The following is a 15972-nucleotide window of genomic DNA, read 5'->3' on the forward strand; positions in this document are numbered from 1 at the left end:
AAAATGTAAAATTAATTATAGAATTGTTTTAAATTTTCCATTTAAAATAATATAAAAGGCCAAGAAGAGACTTGATACCCTATGAGCATATACAGGGGGAGGTAATCCCCCTCAGGAACAGTCATAGGGGAAGGGAATAAGGGGAAAATGGGAGGGAGGGAAGAATGGGAGGATACAAGGGATGGGATAACCATTGAGATGTAACAAGAATAAATTAATTTAAAAAATTAAAAAAAATTAAAATAAAATAAAAGAGAAAAAAATAATATAAAAATAATTTAGATCAGAATACCAGTATGTATATACTGAACTCATTAGGTGAAAAGTCCTAGGGCAACAGTTGAAGACATACTATATACACAGTTATTTACTGAAGCTTTTTTTATAATGTCCAGTCTCATAGTATTTATCCATAGATGACTTCACTAAAAAGGAAAATGGGCTTCACAAAAGTGAGCAGTTAATTGTAATATGCCCTAAGTAGAGGCCATGGATCTGGTCATTAAGAGTCTGGCAGTGTGTAGATCAGTAGATTATGGGCAAGAGACAACTGAGGAGATTAATGAGGTGATATATCTAGCGGCCAAAGAGCATAAAGGTGTCTGTAGGATGCTGACCACACCAGAAGTTTGGGCAGAGACAGAAACATCAAAAAGAAAGAGTAAGAGTTTTTGTTTGGGGCTGGAGAGATGGCTCAGAGGTTAAGAGCACTGACTGCTCTTCCAAAGGTCATGAGTTCAATTCCCAGCAACCACATGTTGGCTCACAACCATCTATAACGAGATTTGTATATATAATAAGTAAATAAATCTTTTAAAAAAGAGTTTTTGGTTGGTTGGTTTTGTTTTTAAATGTTTGTTGCATTTTGCTTTTTCTTCATATTTGTCTGCAACCTTTATGTCTGTCAAGGCATCCTGCACCACCTAGGCAATGGAGCCTGATTTCACTTCAAATGTTTGCTGTCAGACTATATATAACTTCACACTGTCTTTGCAACTTTGGGGGAAATGTTGCCATTAGACATTGTGCCACTTTCAAATTACAACAAATCTCTAGCTTACTTTGACCCATATTAGTCTAATTTTAAGATCTAGTCTTGCTTAGCATACATATACAACAATACAAGGCTTCCTCTTTTTAAAAATACGACCTTTAAAAGCGATGCCTAGAGGATGGTACAGAGCACTTTAATCTGTCCAATTTAAATTGTGCCTATCATGTATTGGAACAACCCGAAAAAATGATGGTGCAAGTATTTCTGTCGTTAGTGTTTTTAAATTCTGTGGGAGTATTCAGGGGTTCTGTTGATTTGTGTGTGTTTTGTGTTGAAAATTATGCAGTCAGTATATAGTCTGTCACTGTCTTCACAGTCTGGGGATGGGCCAAGGTACAGAGGGGGTGACGCTGGTATTTGTGTGAACTCCAGCTGGTGATGCTGAGCTTGGTTCAGCTTTCCCCTCCCTTTTCCTCTCCAGTCCTTCCCACCAGCGCCACAGCAACATCCTCAGAGTCTGAGCGAACTGCGCCCAGAGCGGGCACAGAGCCTATTATTGCCAGCAACCTGCGGCCCCGGAGAAGACCGCAAGAGCAGTGACAGCGCCTAGCCACCACTAGCCCACGGACCGCCATGGCCAAGAGCCGCAGGGACAGAAACAGTTGGGGTGAGTAGCAATCGGTAACTTGTGTGCAGCCTTCGCTGGGTCTGGCCCTGTGTTTTCTGCCGCTGGGTCCCAGCCTCTGCTGCTAGGAATCGCGCTGTCACCAGTGCTGAGCCTGGTGCAGGCTGGGCCTGCGGCTCCTTCCCCATCCTGCGCCTCCTCCTCCCAGCATTTGGACAGCACCTACCCGGCTCCACCGGGGACTCTGGGCTCCGCCCTAGAGATAGGTTGAAAGGTTGGCGCTGAAGGTGGTCTAGGGCTGTGGTGGCCCGCGAAGAGGGGCACAGGGTCGATATGGAGCAGGCGGAGCCCCAATCCTCTTTCTGGGGCAAGGGCTTACTTGGATGCTGGCGGGCTCTGCGCGGGCGGTGGAACAATGAGGTGGAGCGTGCGGGCTAGGGTGCTGCGCCAGCCTGGGAGATGGGGTGCCTTCCTGAGAGTCTCCAGCACTGCACACCTACTGCAGTTCAGGGTTAGTGGAGGAATGGGGAAGACGGGGAGCAGAGTTGGGGTTTCTAGCCTGCCGGCTGACTCGGACCTTCTTTTGCCTTATTCAGACCAGCCTCAAGCCTGGCTTTGTTCTTCGATTTTTTACCTTGTGGAGATACTGGGTTCATGATTCAGCACCGGGCCTAGGGAAGGGCTGGGCCCACTGGGTTCACGCGCGTGTGGGTGGGCGGTGCTCACGCAGGCAGAAAGGAGAGGAGCACAGCGATGCAGGAGAAACCAAACCGCGCCCCGCCTGCTCTGCTGTTCCAGACCGGATCTGGAGGAGTGTGGGCAGGCTAGGCGGCCTTGCAGAGTTGGGCTCCAGATTTCTTGCAGGCACAACGCTTACTTAGCTCATCAGCATCTTAACCCTTATAAACACATTTTATGATCTGAAAGAGTGTGGATCTCAAACAAGGAATAGGGGGTGTATAGAGAAATACTGTGTTCAACTGGCTTTGCCTTGTTATTGTTTTGAAAGTTCACGCCCACTAGGAGTTCAGTGCTCCGTGGTTCTCAGACTGAGTTATATTTCTGTCTATCTTACTAAGAGCACAGATGTACCTTTTAGTTGGTTATTTCTGTTTCCTTTTGTCAAAAGATGATAATGCCTCCTTGCCTTCCGTTGATGCAGTGGTCACAAGACCAGCCTCTCCTGTGGGCAAGGCTTACATCTGAGAGATTGTCCGAGACTCCTGGTTGCTGTAGAGAGGTGGAGCAAGCAGTCAGTATTTTCCCAAACCGTCAAGCCCAGATTGCAGTACTGCAGACACCGTCCTCGCTTCCTTTGAAAACCTGGGTAGAGGTTTCCAGTGTCCCTTTCCATTCCCCTTCTCCCTCTGGGGCAGGAGTTTGAACATTATTGGCCCTTCACAGTGAAGATGCCTTTATTCAACTCAGGTTTTAGTCTTCATCTCTGGGTTAGATTGTTGACTCCATCCAGCTAGGAGCCAGGCACGTGGAAATTTGGTCTGATAAATACATTTTTCTTTTTATGTTTTGGCTCACCATTCTTGAGTATTGGGTTACAGCTTTCTTTGGTAGCGGGTCCTCCTTCCCCTTTTAGGTATGCTACTCTCATATGGGATTTACATACGATCATATTGGAATCTTAATAGAAAAGAAGGTTCCCACAGCTTAATTTTGAGTGAACATGTCTGAAGTAGGGCCTAGAAATTTGTCTTTTGATTAATATTGTAGGTGGTTGAAGAACAGCTAATCTGTGATATTACTTTGAGAAACAGTCTCTTAGCTCATTTATATTTGATAATCATCTTCCAAACAGTTCCCTCCAAAGTCATGAAGACAGTACCAACATACATGATAAATTAGGGGGAAATGTCAGAGTCATTATATGTCTACTGGAAACTTTGATTGAAAATAAACACTGGGGGCTGGAAAGATGACTCAGAGGTTAAGAGCACTGTTCGCTTTCCCAGAGGAACTGAGTTCAATTCCAAGCACACACATGGTGGCTCACAACAATCTATACTGGCACCCTGTGCCCTCTTCTGGTATACAAGTGTACATGCAAACAGAACATTGTATACATAATAATAAATAAATCAATCCTTTTTTAAAAAAGAAAAGAAACACTAGAATTGTAGAGTGTGACTGCAGTGTACTGTGGGGATGCTTCTCTACCTAGGTTTTTACTTGCTGTCAAGTATCTATAAGATAAATTATTTAGGAAATACAGTAATGAGAGGCAGAAGTTTTAACAAAAATGTTAACCATTCCTACCTTAGTTCCATTTTATTCCCAGTGCCTGGTAAATTACTGTGTGCCTGGCAGTTGCTCATGACTACATTTCCAAAGCAAATTCATCTGAATTATCCATTTAGTCTTTAGACTTTTAAAAATATATTTTATTAATTTATTCATATTACATCTCAATTGTTATCCCATCCCTTGTATCCTCCCATTCCTCCCTCCTTCCCATTTCTCCCTTACTCCCTTCCCTATAACTGTGACTGAGGGGGACTTCTTCCCCCTGTATATGCTCATAGGGTATCAAGTCTCTTCTTGGTAGCCTGCTATCCTTCCTCTGAGTGCCACCAGACCTCCCCATCCAGGAGACGTAGTCAAATATGGGGCACCAGAGTTCATGTAAAAGTCAGATCCCACTCTCCACTCAACTGTGAAGAATGTCCTGTCCATTGGGTAGATCTGGGTAGGGGTTCGAAGTTCACTGCACGTATTGTCCTTGGCTGGTGCCATAGTTTGAGCAGGACCCCTGGGCCCAGATCCACCCATCATAATGTTCTTCTTGTAGGTTTCTAGGACCCTCTGGATCCATCTATTTCCCTATCTCCTATATTTTTCTCACCTAGAGTTTCAATAGGATGTCCTCCTCTCTGTCCCACTTTCCTGGTATGTGAAGACTTTCGTGGGACATGCCCCTTGGTTTAGTGTCCAGATATAAGTGAGTATATACCATTTGACTCTTTTTGCTTCTGGGTTAACTCACTCATTATGCTCATTTCTAGTTCAATCCATTTGTCTACAAATTTTGGGAATTCCTTGTTTTTAATAGCTGAGTAGTATTCCATAGTGTATATGTACCACAGTTTCTTTATCCATTCGTCTACTGAGGGACACTTAGGCTGTTTCCATGATCTGGCTATTATGAATAAGGCTGCTATGAACATGGTTGAGCAAATGTTCTTGTTGTGTGCTGGAGCATCTTCTAGGTATATTCCAAGGAGTGGAATAGCTGGATTTTGAGGAAGCCTTAATCCCAGTTTTCAGAGATAGTGCCAGATAGATTTCCAAAGTGGCTGTACTAGTTTGCATTTCCACCATCAATGAAGGAGTGTTCCTCTCTCTTAACATCCTCGCCAGCATGTGGTGTCGCTTGAATTTTTGATCTTAGCCATTCTGATGGGTGTAAGATGGAATCTCAGAGTTGTTTTGATTTGCATTTCCCTGATGACTAAGGAGGTTAAGCATTTCTTTAAGTGCTTCTCAGCCATTCTATATTCCTCTGTTGAGAATTCTCTGTTTAGTTCTGAGCCCCATTTCTCAATTGGGCTATTTGGTTTGGTGGTGTTTAGTTTCTTGAGTTCTTTATATATTTTGGATATTAGACCTTTGTTAGATGTAGGGTTGGTGTAGATCTTTTCCCAGTCTGTAGGCTGTCACTTTGTTCTCTTGACAGTGTCTCCTGCCTTACAGAAGCTTCTTAGCCTCATGAGGTCCCATTTATTAATGGTTGACCTTAAGGCCTGAGCTATTGGTGTTCTGTTCAGGAAGTTGTCTCCTGTGCCAATGTGTTCCAGGCTCTTCCCCACTTTTTCTTCTAACTGATTTAGTGTCTCTGGTTTTATGTTGAGGTCTGTGATCCACTTGGACTTGAGTTTTGTGCATGGTGACAAATCTGGGTCCAATTGCATTTTTTTACACGTAGACATCCAGTTAGACCAGCACCATTTCTTGAAGATGCTATCCTTTTTCCATTGAATAGATTTGGCTTGGTCTTTAGACTTTTAAATAATCATATCTTAACCTATCTGTTTTGAAGAAAGAAAAAATGGAAGTCAATGGTAGGATAAATGACTTAGTTAAAGTTATATATTTTGTAAGTTAGAGAACTGTGCTTAGAAACTAGGGTTTTTTTCTGATTTACTTTTCGTAGCATGATAACATGGGGTGTGAGGATAATGTGGAAGCCAGATTCTTTTAAGAAGCCACAGGTTTCTCTTGTGGGAAGACAGTCTGCTGATGTTTAAGGACAAACAGTGCATGGCCCTTTACCTAGCGATCATCAGAGACATTAAAAAAAAAAAAAAGAAAAAAAAAGTCAAAGAAGATAACCCAGACTCAGAAACTACAATGACTTTCAAGTAAAGAACAAAAAAAGGCATTTGCAAATCTGTGTGAAATTTCAGGACCATGTAGAACTCTGAGATGAGGGTTCTTTTCACTGAGGGGACAATGCCCTTTTGCAGAAGTCAGGGAGGCTTGAGAGAGAAAGGTTTATGTTGGCCACCAGAGTTGGGGGTGGTGTTAAGGGCCATACTCAGAGACAGCACTGGGAGCAGGCATGTGGACACAGCCGAGGATCCATCACCTTGACCCGAATCTACGTGAAGGAAGTTTGAGGGTATGGAGGCACTGAAGAGTCAGCTTTTCAAGCGGAGCCATCACTACTGTTGTTTTCATGATTGGGAAATCTGTGGCTAGAGAGCCTAAGGGACTTGTCAGAGGCACCAGCATTTCTGGGTTCTAGAACTAAAATTTTGGTTGTTTCCACAGTCCATGTACTGAGGACTAGAAGCTAGAACAGATGCTAAAAGCTGACACAACAAGCTTATCTAGGACTAAGCTGGTAGAAGAAATCAGTGCTCTGTAAACTCAATCACCTTGCACTAGAAAAGTCGATAAAGTGTGCTGGTGTGTACGGTAAAGAGGACAGATGAGTATCAGAAACAGTAGCCCAGAAAGCAGTCTTTGAGTACAGGCTGGAGCTACAGCTACCAGAAACAAAGTGGCAGTGTATACCTTTTTGCTTGTTTATTTCGGTTAATTTAACATTATCCAAAAATGAGATGTAATGTAAGGAGTTAGCTTTCTACAGTTTGACAAAAACTGACAGTACAATAATGCCTTATAAAAATGTTTGCAATAAAGTGGTAATTTAGGCTGCCTGGAAATAACCCATCTCAGCTACACAGTAAGTATAAGAAATTTCTATTTGTACAACAGGCATGTGTGTAAATTTTAGGTTAGGAAGTCTTAGGTTTCTTGTTTTGTTTTGAGGGGAGATTGGCAATGGTCAGGATATAATACAGCTGTGGGCAGGACTATGGTGAATGGGTTAATACTGAAGAAGGAAGATGTGGAAGTTAACATTTAATAAGTTTGATACGTGCATACTTGAAACTTGGGAATAAAAGAAACTGAGATTTGAAAAATAAAGAGTGAGCGTGAGTCATCAGACCAAGGCTCTATTACTACAACCGATAATGAGCGTTATATGAAGTAGGGAAAGAATTAAAGTTAGAATTTGTACCAAAGAAAGTCAAAGAAGTGCTGTGCGATCAGAAGCTCAGTGTTTCTGGGGTCTTTGATCAAAGTCCAGGTCCAGACTCAAGTCTCAGTTTTGATCTAGAAGGAGCTTTCAAAAGTAATGCAAGGCTGGGATGTCAGTCCCACTCCCAGATTTTAGAGCCAAGATTATTTCAGGGAACACAGCCACTTTCTCCCGTGTCTACTCAGGCGCATCATGTTGGGAATCAGGAAAACCGTGACCCCCGCCTGCTGTCCTGGAGCCTGGGAGCTGAGTTTGTACACCACAAAAAGAGATCAGAAAGCCACATTCTTTATATAAGTTCCATTACTGATGTATGTGACCAGCAGCCTAAATATTCAAGTGAGTTTGCCTTTTTGTGTTTTGAAATGCAGATAATGTCAAAGAAGCAGAAGAACATGCTGGTGAAATGGAACTTAAGAGTAGAACAGAACTGATGTCTCTCTAGCAAAAAGATCACATATACTGTAGCAGGCATTTACATGGGAGAACTGCTTACGTCAGAACGCAGCCAGGATTATTACGACAGAGGGTGTGGTTGTGGTTATGATGAGCGGGACTACTGTGGTCAGTAATCTGCAGGAGGAAGTGGAGAAGCTAGTGGGTTAAAAGTCACTCCAGAGCCGGGCGTGGTGGTACATGCCTTTAATCCCAGCACTCAGGAGGCAGAGGCAGGCGGATCGCTGTGCGTTTGAGGCCAGCCTGGTCTACAAAGTGAGTCTAGGACAGTCAAGGCTACACAGAGAAACCCTGTCTCGAAAAACCAAAAAAAAAAAAAAAAAAAAAAAAAGTCACTCCGGACAGAGGTCAGATCTACACAGAATGCCACACTCTTCTTGCTATAGATATGGAGGGTACAGGGTGTATTCCATACCATGGTCTGAGTCTGTTCGTGGCTACTAAAGCATGAAGTTGACTTTCTGAAACCTGCCATAGAGCTGAGCTATTGTTTATGGTCAATATTGTTTATTGTCTCTTCCCTAAAAAATGACAATGCATAGCTATAGTTGTTCTTTCTCTTGTCTTGGTAACAACTGCTTGAGAAAAACAACTTAAAGAGAAGGGTTTATTTGGGCTTGTGACTTAGGGAGAAGATTAACAAGAAGCAGGAAAAGCAGACAGGAAATAGGGCGTGGCTACAAAACCTCATGGTCCTCTGCCATTGACCCACTTCCTTCAGCAAGCCTCCACCTCTTAAAAATTCCACAATATTGTTGCACAGTGCCACCAGCGGTGGACCAATTGCTCAAACATGTGACCCTAGGATGGGTGTTTTTCCATATACTTTGTCCTTATAAAACAAAACTCCACAAATTTCTAAATTTCCACTTGTACTATGTAACACACACATATAACATGTGCTGCATGACACTTACGTGTATATAACACACACTGTATTACACATTGTTGAAATCTTACTATTTAATATTGACTTATTACTTTAATAAATCAGTGATTACTCCTTGACTGGCTTTATACCCAAATAACCACACAGAGAGACTAGGATCTATTTAATTAGCCTAGAGCACATTGCTGTGTAATCATTACTCCATTCTAAACCTCCAAGCTAGTATAGTTTCCTCTCATTTACGTTTCCCACATTATACTTGCTTTTTACTCATATCCTAGGTCCAGCTCATTCCTCTTGGTGTTTCCTGGTCCTCTCCACATGCATGCCTCCTGTCCTTCCTGCCCTACCTCCTCCCCTCACTGGGCCAGGACGTCCCACCCTAATCTCTGTTATTACTCAGCATTGGCTACTTAGCTTTCATTGGCAATACAGAGAACAAATAGTGGCATGTTTACACAAGCTCGAGACAGGAAACACTTAGAATAAACGTCACAGTGCAATGTTGGGATTGATCCAGATAGTGAGGGAGAGAAATCAGCATTTGAAAGAACAACGGTAAACTACACAGTCCACAAGAACATTATGCCAGCAATACATACATATCTATAGTGTATGCTGTATATTAACTGATTCCACTGCTTATTCTTCCAGATACAGTTTTCATATGTGTACACAAATATGCACAGACACACACTACACACGCATACAGACACTCACACACACCTGTACACACATGCACACATGTACACACATGCATTCACTAACACCTTGCACATAAACCTGTGTGCACATGTACACACACTGATGCACACATAGACTTAGGTTCTGATACCAACTTGTTGTAATGACTCCTGGGATGCACCTTTGACCTCTTCTTAAACTTACCTTTAGTCCGGACTAACTATAAATTAGATCCTATGCCCATTGGGAAATGAGTCACCCTAAGATACTTCCTGTTTTGAAAGGCCTTTAGGTTTGAAAGCTTTTCTCCTTTTCCATAAAAAATTCATATAGATATCTTTATAAAAAGGAACATGTAAAGTATACATATTCAGCTTGAAAGTAATAGTGATCTCCTGTGTCCCCACTTTCCAGCTGAACTTTATCAGTATTCCTTCACTCTCCTGTGGCCCCCCTTAATGACAACTTCTCCTTCCCCTTACAAAGGTGAATGCGGTTACACACTTGACATTCTTATCCTCCTGATAATTTGAAAGGTTCCACTAAGTAAATATCTGTACCTAATTAATAGATTATTTACCTTTACCCTTCCTTTTTTCTTTCTTTCAGTATTGGTGAGTGAACCTGTGCCCCATATGAGTTTGGCAAGCACTCTACAAATGAGCTATATTCTTTTTTTTTTTTTTGCTTTTTAAGACAGACTCTCATTAAGTTGCTCATGCTAACCTCGAACTCACTCTGTAGCTTATGCAGGTATTGACTTTATTATCTTCCCACTTCAGCCTCCTAAGTGGCCAGTATTATAGACTCATACCACCAGGACTGCCTTAATTTTATACTTAAATTTATCTGAAGCTAAGATTATAATTACATCATTTGCTCCTTTCCCTTTCTTCTTTCCCTCTCTTCCGTGCATCCCTTCCCCTTGAACTTTCTCAAGCTCATGACCTCTATCTCTTTAATTGATGTTACATATGTGTGTGTGCTTATACATCCCTAAAGACATAAATACATCCTGCTCAGCCCATGTAAAGCTACTTGTATGCAAGTGATTTCAGGACTGACCATTGGGTGCTGAATAGCCAGTTCAGGGCCTTTTCTCTGGAAAATTATTTCTCCAGCTCTCAGCATTCCATAGTTGCCTGTAGGGTTGAAGCCCCATGAAGCTTCCCTACTTCCATGTTAGCATGTCTCTTAGTATTGTCCCTGTTCAGGTCCTGTTTAGGCAGCCATATTGATGAGATTTAATGGGTGTGGCTTCTATGACATTTCTAGGAGACAAAATCTCACAGTGTCATTGTCTCGACCCACCTGTACTGATATGTGAGCACAAGTTTATTCATGTTCACACATTCCACTCTAGGCCTGCTTGTCCTTTGCTTATTTTATTAATTTTTCCCCTTAATTTTCTAACTTCTTTGTATATCTTTATGGTGCAGATTACTTTGTTCTTTGTAAACAGACACTTTAGTTTAAATGGAGTTGTTAATCAGCACTTCCGTTTGTGGTTTATGAATTTACAGAGTAAGAAATCGTTCCTTATGTGAAGGTTGAAAAATATTCTCTTACCTGGTTTTAGATGATAGTATGTACTTTTCCCAAATATATATATATATATATATATATATATAATTTTACCACTTTAATCATTTTAACTGATGGGCTCAGGTTTAGTTAATGAGTGACATTAAATATTCACATTTTTTGTATCAACACCATATTTACTTTAAACTCATTGTAAAACTGAAGCACTGTGCCTGTTAAGCAGCACTTTCCCATCCACCCTCTGCTCAGCTCCTTAAGATGCACCCTGAATTTTCTTTCTCTGTGATTTTGAGTACTGTAGGTTCTACTTTATATAAGTGCAGTGTTGTAGTATTTTTCTTTTTGTACCTGGCTTGTTCATTTGTTTTTTTTTTTCTATGTCTATGTTTTAGCACATTTCATAACTCTCTCCCTTTCTAAAGACAAGTTCCATTGTACATACACGGCATATTTTGTTTATTTTTCTATACTTTAGCTACTTAGTGTAAATGTTTCTCTAAATATTGGCATGCAAATTTCTCTTTGAGACCCTCTTTTTTTTTTTTTTTCCTTTGGGAAATGATTATCTTTTATTTTCACAAATTGCAGGATTCTCTGGATGATGGTTTCACTTTGAGGACATCACTTCCTTTACTCCATTTCTCCTTATCTCTCTCAGGACAAACTTAGTATCCAACATAAATGTCCAGGTGCTTCTTTTCTTCTCAAAGTGTACACTTTGAGTTTCTTTTGCCCCACTTGCTCCTTTTTAAATGCAGATCTTCATAATACGAGTCATCACTGATAACCATGTGACACATCGCTATTAGGCTGTCTTGAAATCTCCTCTGCCGATGAGATTAATCTAAACCTCTCAATTTAGTTGAAGGCAGATTTTTTAGGACAAGGGCAAAATCAGCCACATTCTTCGCCAAAATAACATAGAATGATCTCTAGTCTAATTGGCTAATACTGTTCCCCCACTGAAACCTCTTGAGCTGGACCTCTACAGTCCACATAGCTCTCAGTACTTCCGTTTTCTAAATTCCTAGTAGTATCTCCCATTAAATCTGGCTTACAGCATTCAACAACTTTCTTAACCCAGAGTTCAAAGTTTTCCACATTCCTCCAAAAACCAGCAAGGTCTGACCTGTCATAGCAATAGACTATTCCCTGGTACCAACTTCTGTTTAGTTACTATTCTGTTAGTGTGAAGAGACACTATGAATGATGAAGGCAGCTTATAGAAGAAAGAGTTAATTATGGCTTACAGTTCCAGTGGGTGGCCCATGACCATCATGATGAGGAGCACAGTGGCAGGCAGGCAGGCATGGTGCTACAGCAGGAGCTGAGATTTTACATTCTTATCCACAAGTAGGAAGCAGAGAGAGTCAACTGGTGTGAGCTTTTAAAGCCTCAAATCTTACCTCCCTGCTCCCAGTGACAGACTTCTTTAACAAGACTGTAGCTTCTAGTCTTCCCCAAACAGTTCTATCAACTGTGAATCAAGTATTCAAATGTAAGAGCCTGTTGGGCCACTCTTATTTAGACTACCACACCCTGCTTTCATTTATTTGGGTGTAGAAGCAAAGATATAATGTTGAATCTCTTGGTCATTTTTTGAGAAATTACTGTGCTGCTTTTGTATCACCTGTATACTCTCACCAATGGTGTACTTAAGTTACTCTTTTGGCACTTTTTTTTTCTGTGCTTTTCAGCATTTTGGGTAACTTTTTAATTTTTAATTTCATTTTATGTGTATATGTATGTCTGTGCACCACAAGCATGCCTAGTGCCTGAGGAGGCCAGAAGAGGGTATCAGATTTATTTTATTTTCTTGGTTTTTCGAGACAGGGTTTCTCTTTGTAGTCTTGGTTGTCCTAGACCCACTTTGTATACCAGGATGGCCTTGAACTCACAGCAATTGGCCTGCCCAAGCACTGGGATTAAAGGTGTGTGCCACCACACCCACCTGGCATCAGATTTTTTTTTTATACTGGAGTAGCAGATAGTTGTGAGCTACCATGTGAGTGCTGGAGATTGAATCCAGGTCCTCCAGATGAGCAACCAGTGTTCTTAACTTCTGAGCCATCTTTCTAGCCCCCACTTTGTTAAAAAAGCTATTCTAAAGACTAGGGCTCGTTATTGTTTTGATTTCCATTCAATTGTTGAATTTACTCTGTGATCTATTGGTTATAGGAGTATTATTATTTAATTGCCAAATATAAAAATTATCTAGTTGGTGGTATTTGTTAAACCTAGTAGAATTTTAAAAATACATATCTTTCATGAAGTAGGAAATGTGTAGTTACTAATTTTAAAAAATATTATTTATTTTTATTCTATGTGACTTGGTGTTTTGCTTGCATCTGTGTCTCTGGAAGGGTGTCAGATCTTGGAGTTACAGGCAGTTGTGAGCTGGCATGTGGATGCTGGGAAGTGAAGCCGGGTCCTTTGGAAGAGCAGTCAGTGCTGTTACTGCTGAGCCATCTCTCCAGCCCCTAGTTACTATTTTTTAATTATCTTTCTAATTTCTACAATGTATTTGCTGGCACACTTGATGGCATTCTTAGGTTTCTTAGGCTGTGTTCACTTTTAATGTGTATCCATGTTTGTGTGCATGTGTGTGTGCATGCATGTAGAGGCCAGATGCAATTCCTTGTATGGCATCCATCTTGCTTTTTAGACAGTTCTCTCATTTGGCCTGGAACTAGGCTACCTGGATGGCCAGCAATTCCCAGGAATCTGCCAGTGTCTGTCCAGCCAGCGCTGAGATTGTACATGTGCATCACCACAGTTGGAGCTTTAAAGTGGGTTCTAGGGATTTAATTTAGGTCCTCGGTATATACAGCAGGCATTTTACCAACGAAGGTTTCTCCCCCGCCCATGTTTTCTAATTTCCATATAATGTGTTTTATATGTCCATGATTAGCTCAGATTTCCTCAATGTATCATTTGTTGTCTTCCATTTACTAGCAAGTTTTGGACCTTTTTCATCTATCAGATACTACTAGCTGATTGACATTTTAAAATTGCCAGATAGGTTCATATTGATATATTTGTCAAGTATCCCTTCTTTTCTGTTGATATCTACTTACATACTTTTGAACGAGTAAGAATTTACCAATATGATAGTATCATATCTTCTTGATGAATTTAGCCTTTTATTTTGGTATAGTAGGCTTCTACAGTAATATTTTTGCCTCAAAATCTTTTCTGTCTGATACCAACATAAATGCCTCTTGTTTCACTGGTTTCATTTGTGAATGTACCAAGCAGTGCCTATAAAGCGGGTCCTCTTGCCTGCCTGCAGCTAATGATGTCTTGAACAGTGGTTGCTGTGGGGGAACTTACATAACGATGAGTACCCTGTTCTGTGCTCACTCTGGAGGTCCTGAGTACCTGGCTAAAGCGTTAAGATTTGGGGTGTTCCTGTAGCCTTACTGTGGCTGCTGTCTGCTCACATTTCACTGGTTCTATTGGAACACATGACTCTTTTTCACTGTCTTCCAACTACCCTCAGTGCCTTTCTTTGATAAGATCCAAACTAAAACTCAGTTAAGAAAAACTGTAAGTTATAGTGCTGTAGCTTCCAGTCTGTGTTTTCAGCCTCTACCTACAGGGAAGAGCTAGGAAGAATGGAGAGAGAGACCTGAGCAGGACAGACAGTACTGCAGACAGAGAGTAGCCATTCTTCTCAGGGTAGCTCACCCAGACATGAACAGAGGCCCAGATAATTCTGTAGGAAGAAAGTGCTTTGAAAGCCCACTTGTTCCTCTAAGTCGATGCATATTTGCTTGTTTTCCTTTGTAGAAACTTTACTTCCCATTTGCTTAAATATGTGAATGTATTTTCTTATAGTTTTTCTCTATAATGTGACTTCAAATGGCTGTATATTTCACGTAAAATACCGATGCCACAATTTATTTACAATATCATGCAATTAGGCCTTTAGATTATTTTTTATTTCTTACCATATAAATAATGTTGTTAAGAATCTCTATATAAATACATGGTCACAGTTCTGAGAATTTCCTTAGAATAGATTCAGTGAAATGGAATTGTTTTTGGTAAAACTATGTATTTAAATTTTTTTTATTGATTTCAGTACCATGTCTATCTATAATGTGCATACTTATTTATTTATTTATTTATTTACTGATTATAATAAGTAGAAAGGTTTATTTCTTTTTAGTTTCTGTGTCTTTGCTTGGAAGACTGAAATTTCCCCCTGTATTCCTATCAGGAATTTGAATTTCATTTTACATTTGTTTCTTTCTTTTTCTGTTGAGGTATGTACACTTGCAATACTCTCAATGTGAAGTCAGGAGCAAACAAACATAGGTATCAGTAGTCACTGATATATTTGGCATGATTTATGGAATTTTGCTTCCAAATAAATAAAAATCTGGCTATGTTATGTTCTTATTCTTTCCAAGGCTGTGAGGTTGCAGGACTGGCATTGCTGCCTTTATTCCTGTTCTTGAGATCAGCAGCAGCAGCAGCTGAACTCCCCAAATGGTTACACGGTAGCACTTTAAGATACACCGCGCCAAGTACACCATCTCTTTAGAGCCCATAGTGGTGCTCTTGCTCTAAGACTGGCCTTCCCGAGCTGGCATTTTGTGCTGTCTCCTTGGCCCCCAGTTTCTTCTGTATGGATGCTGTCTTGTTGTTACTTTGGAGGCATTCTCAGCAGACAAAGGGTCCCTCAGTAGAAATTCAAGTTCTGCCGTTCCACATACTACTTTAAAGAAAAGTAGTAGTTCCTTTACATTTTTGGTTGCTAAGGTACAGTTTTCTAGGCACCATGTATTTTCTCTAAACTATCTCCAATGTACTCAAAAATCGCTTATCTCTCTTGCTTTAATAATCCCTGAACAAATAGAATATAGTGGGTTTTTTTTTTTAGTAAGTTTACACTTAAGAAAATTAGTAACAATTCTGGTACCATTTCTATTATATGGTAATGATTATTTGCCCTGGTTATTCTAAATTTTTCAAATTTTCCTTTCTATATATCAAAATTCAGTAGCTGAATACCAGCTTCTAATGACTAAAGACTAAAATTCTCATGCATAGACTACAAAGATCCAGTATGCAAAAAGTTGAAAGAGTATGTTTGTTTCTTTGTCAATTTTCTATTGCTGTGTCAGAATACCTGAGACTGAATGATTTTTTTTGAAGAAAAATAATTTATTGTGACCTACTTCTTTAAGATGGATAAGTACATGAGC

General features: G+C 40.5%; 1 protein-coding gene across 3 annotated transcripts in view; it reads left to right on the forward strand.

The window, feature by feature from the left end:
- The window catches only part of Atl1 (atlastin GTPase 1), an 84129-nt gene that overhangs the window by 20002 nt on the left and 48155 nt on the right, over positions 1-15972 (forward strand). For all 3 annotated transcript variants that reach the window (XM_051146973.1, XM_051146965.1, XM_051146978.1), the window contains exon 2: positions 1476-1661. In XM_051146973.1, coding sequence (XP_051002930.1) covers positions 1628-1661 — 34 coding nt within the window. In that variant the 5' untranslated portion in view covers positions 1476-1627. The remainder of the gene's footprint in view (positions 1-1475; positions 1662-15972) is intronic.

The sequence above is a fragment of the Acomys russatus genome, chromosome 1 (assembly GCF_903995435.1).
Source record: "Acomys russatus chromosome 1, mAcoRus1.1, whole genome shotgun sequence".
NCBI lineage: Eukaryota > Metazoa > Chordata > Mammalia > Rodentia > Muridae > Acomys > Acomys russatus.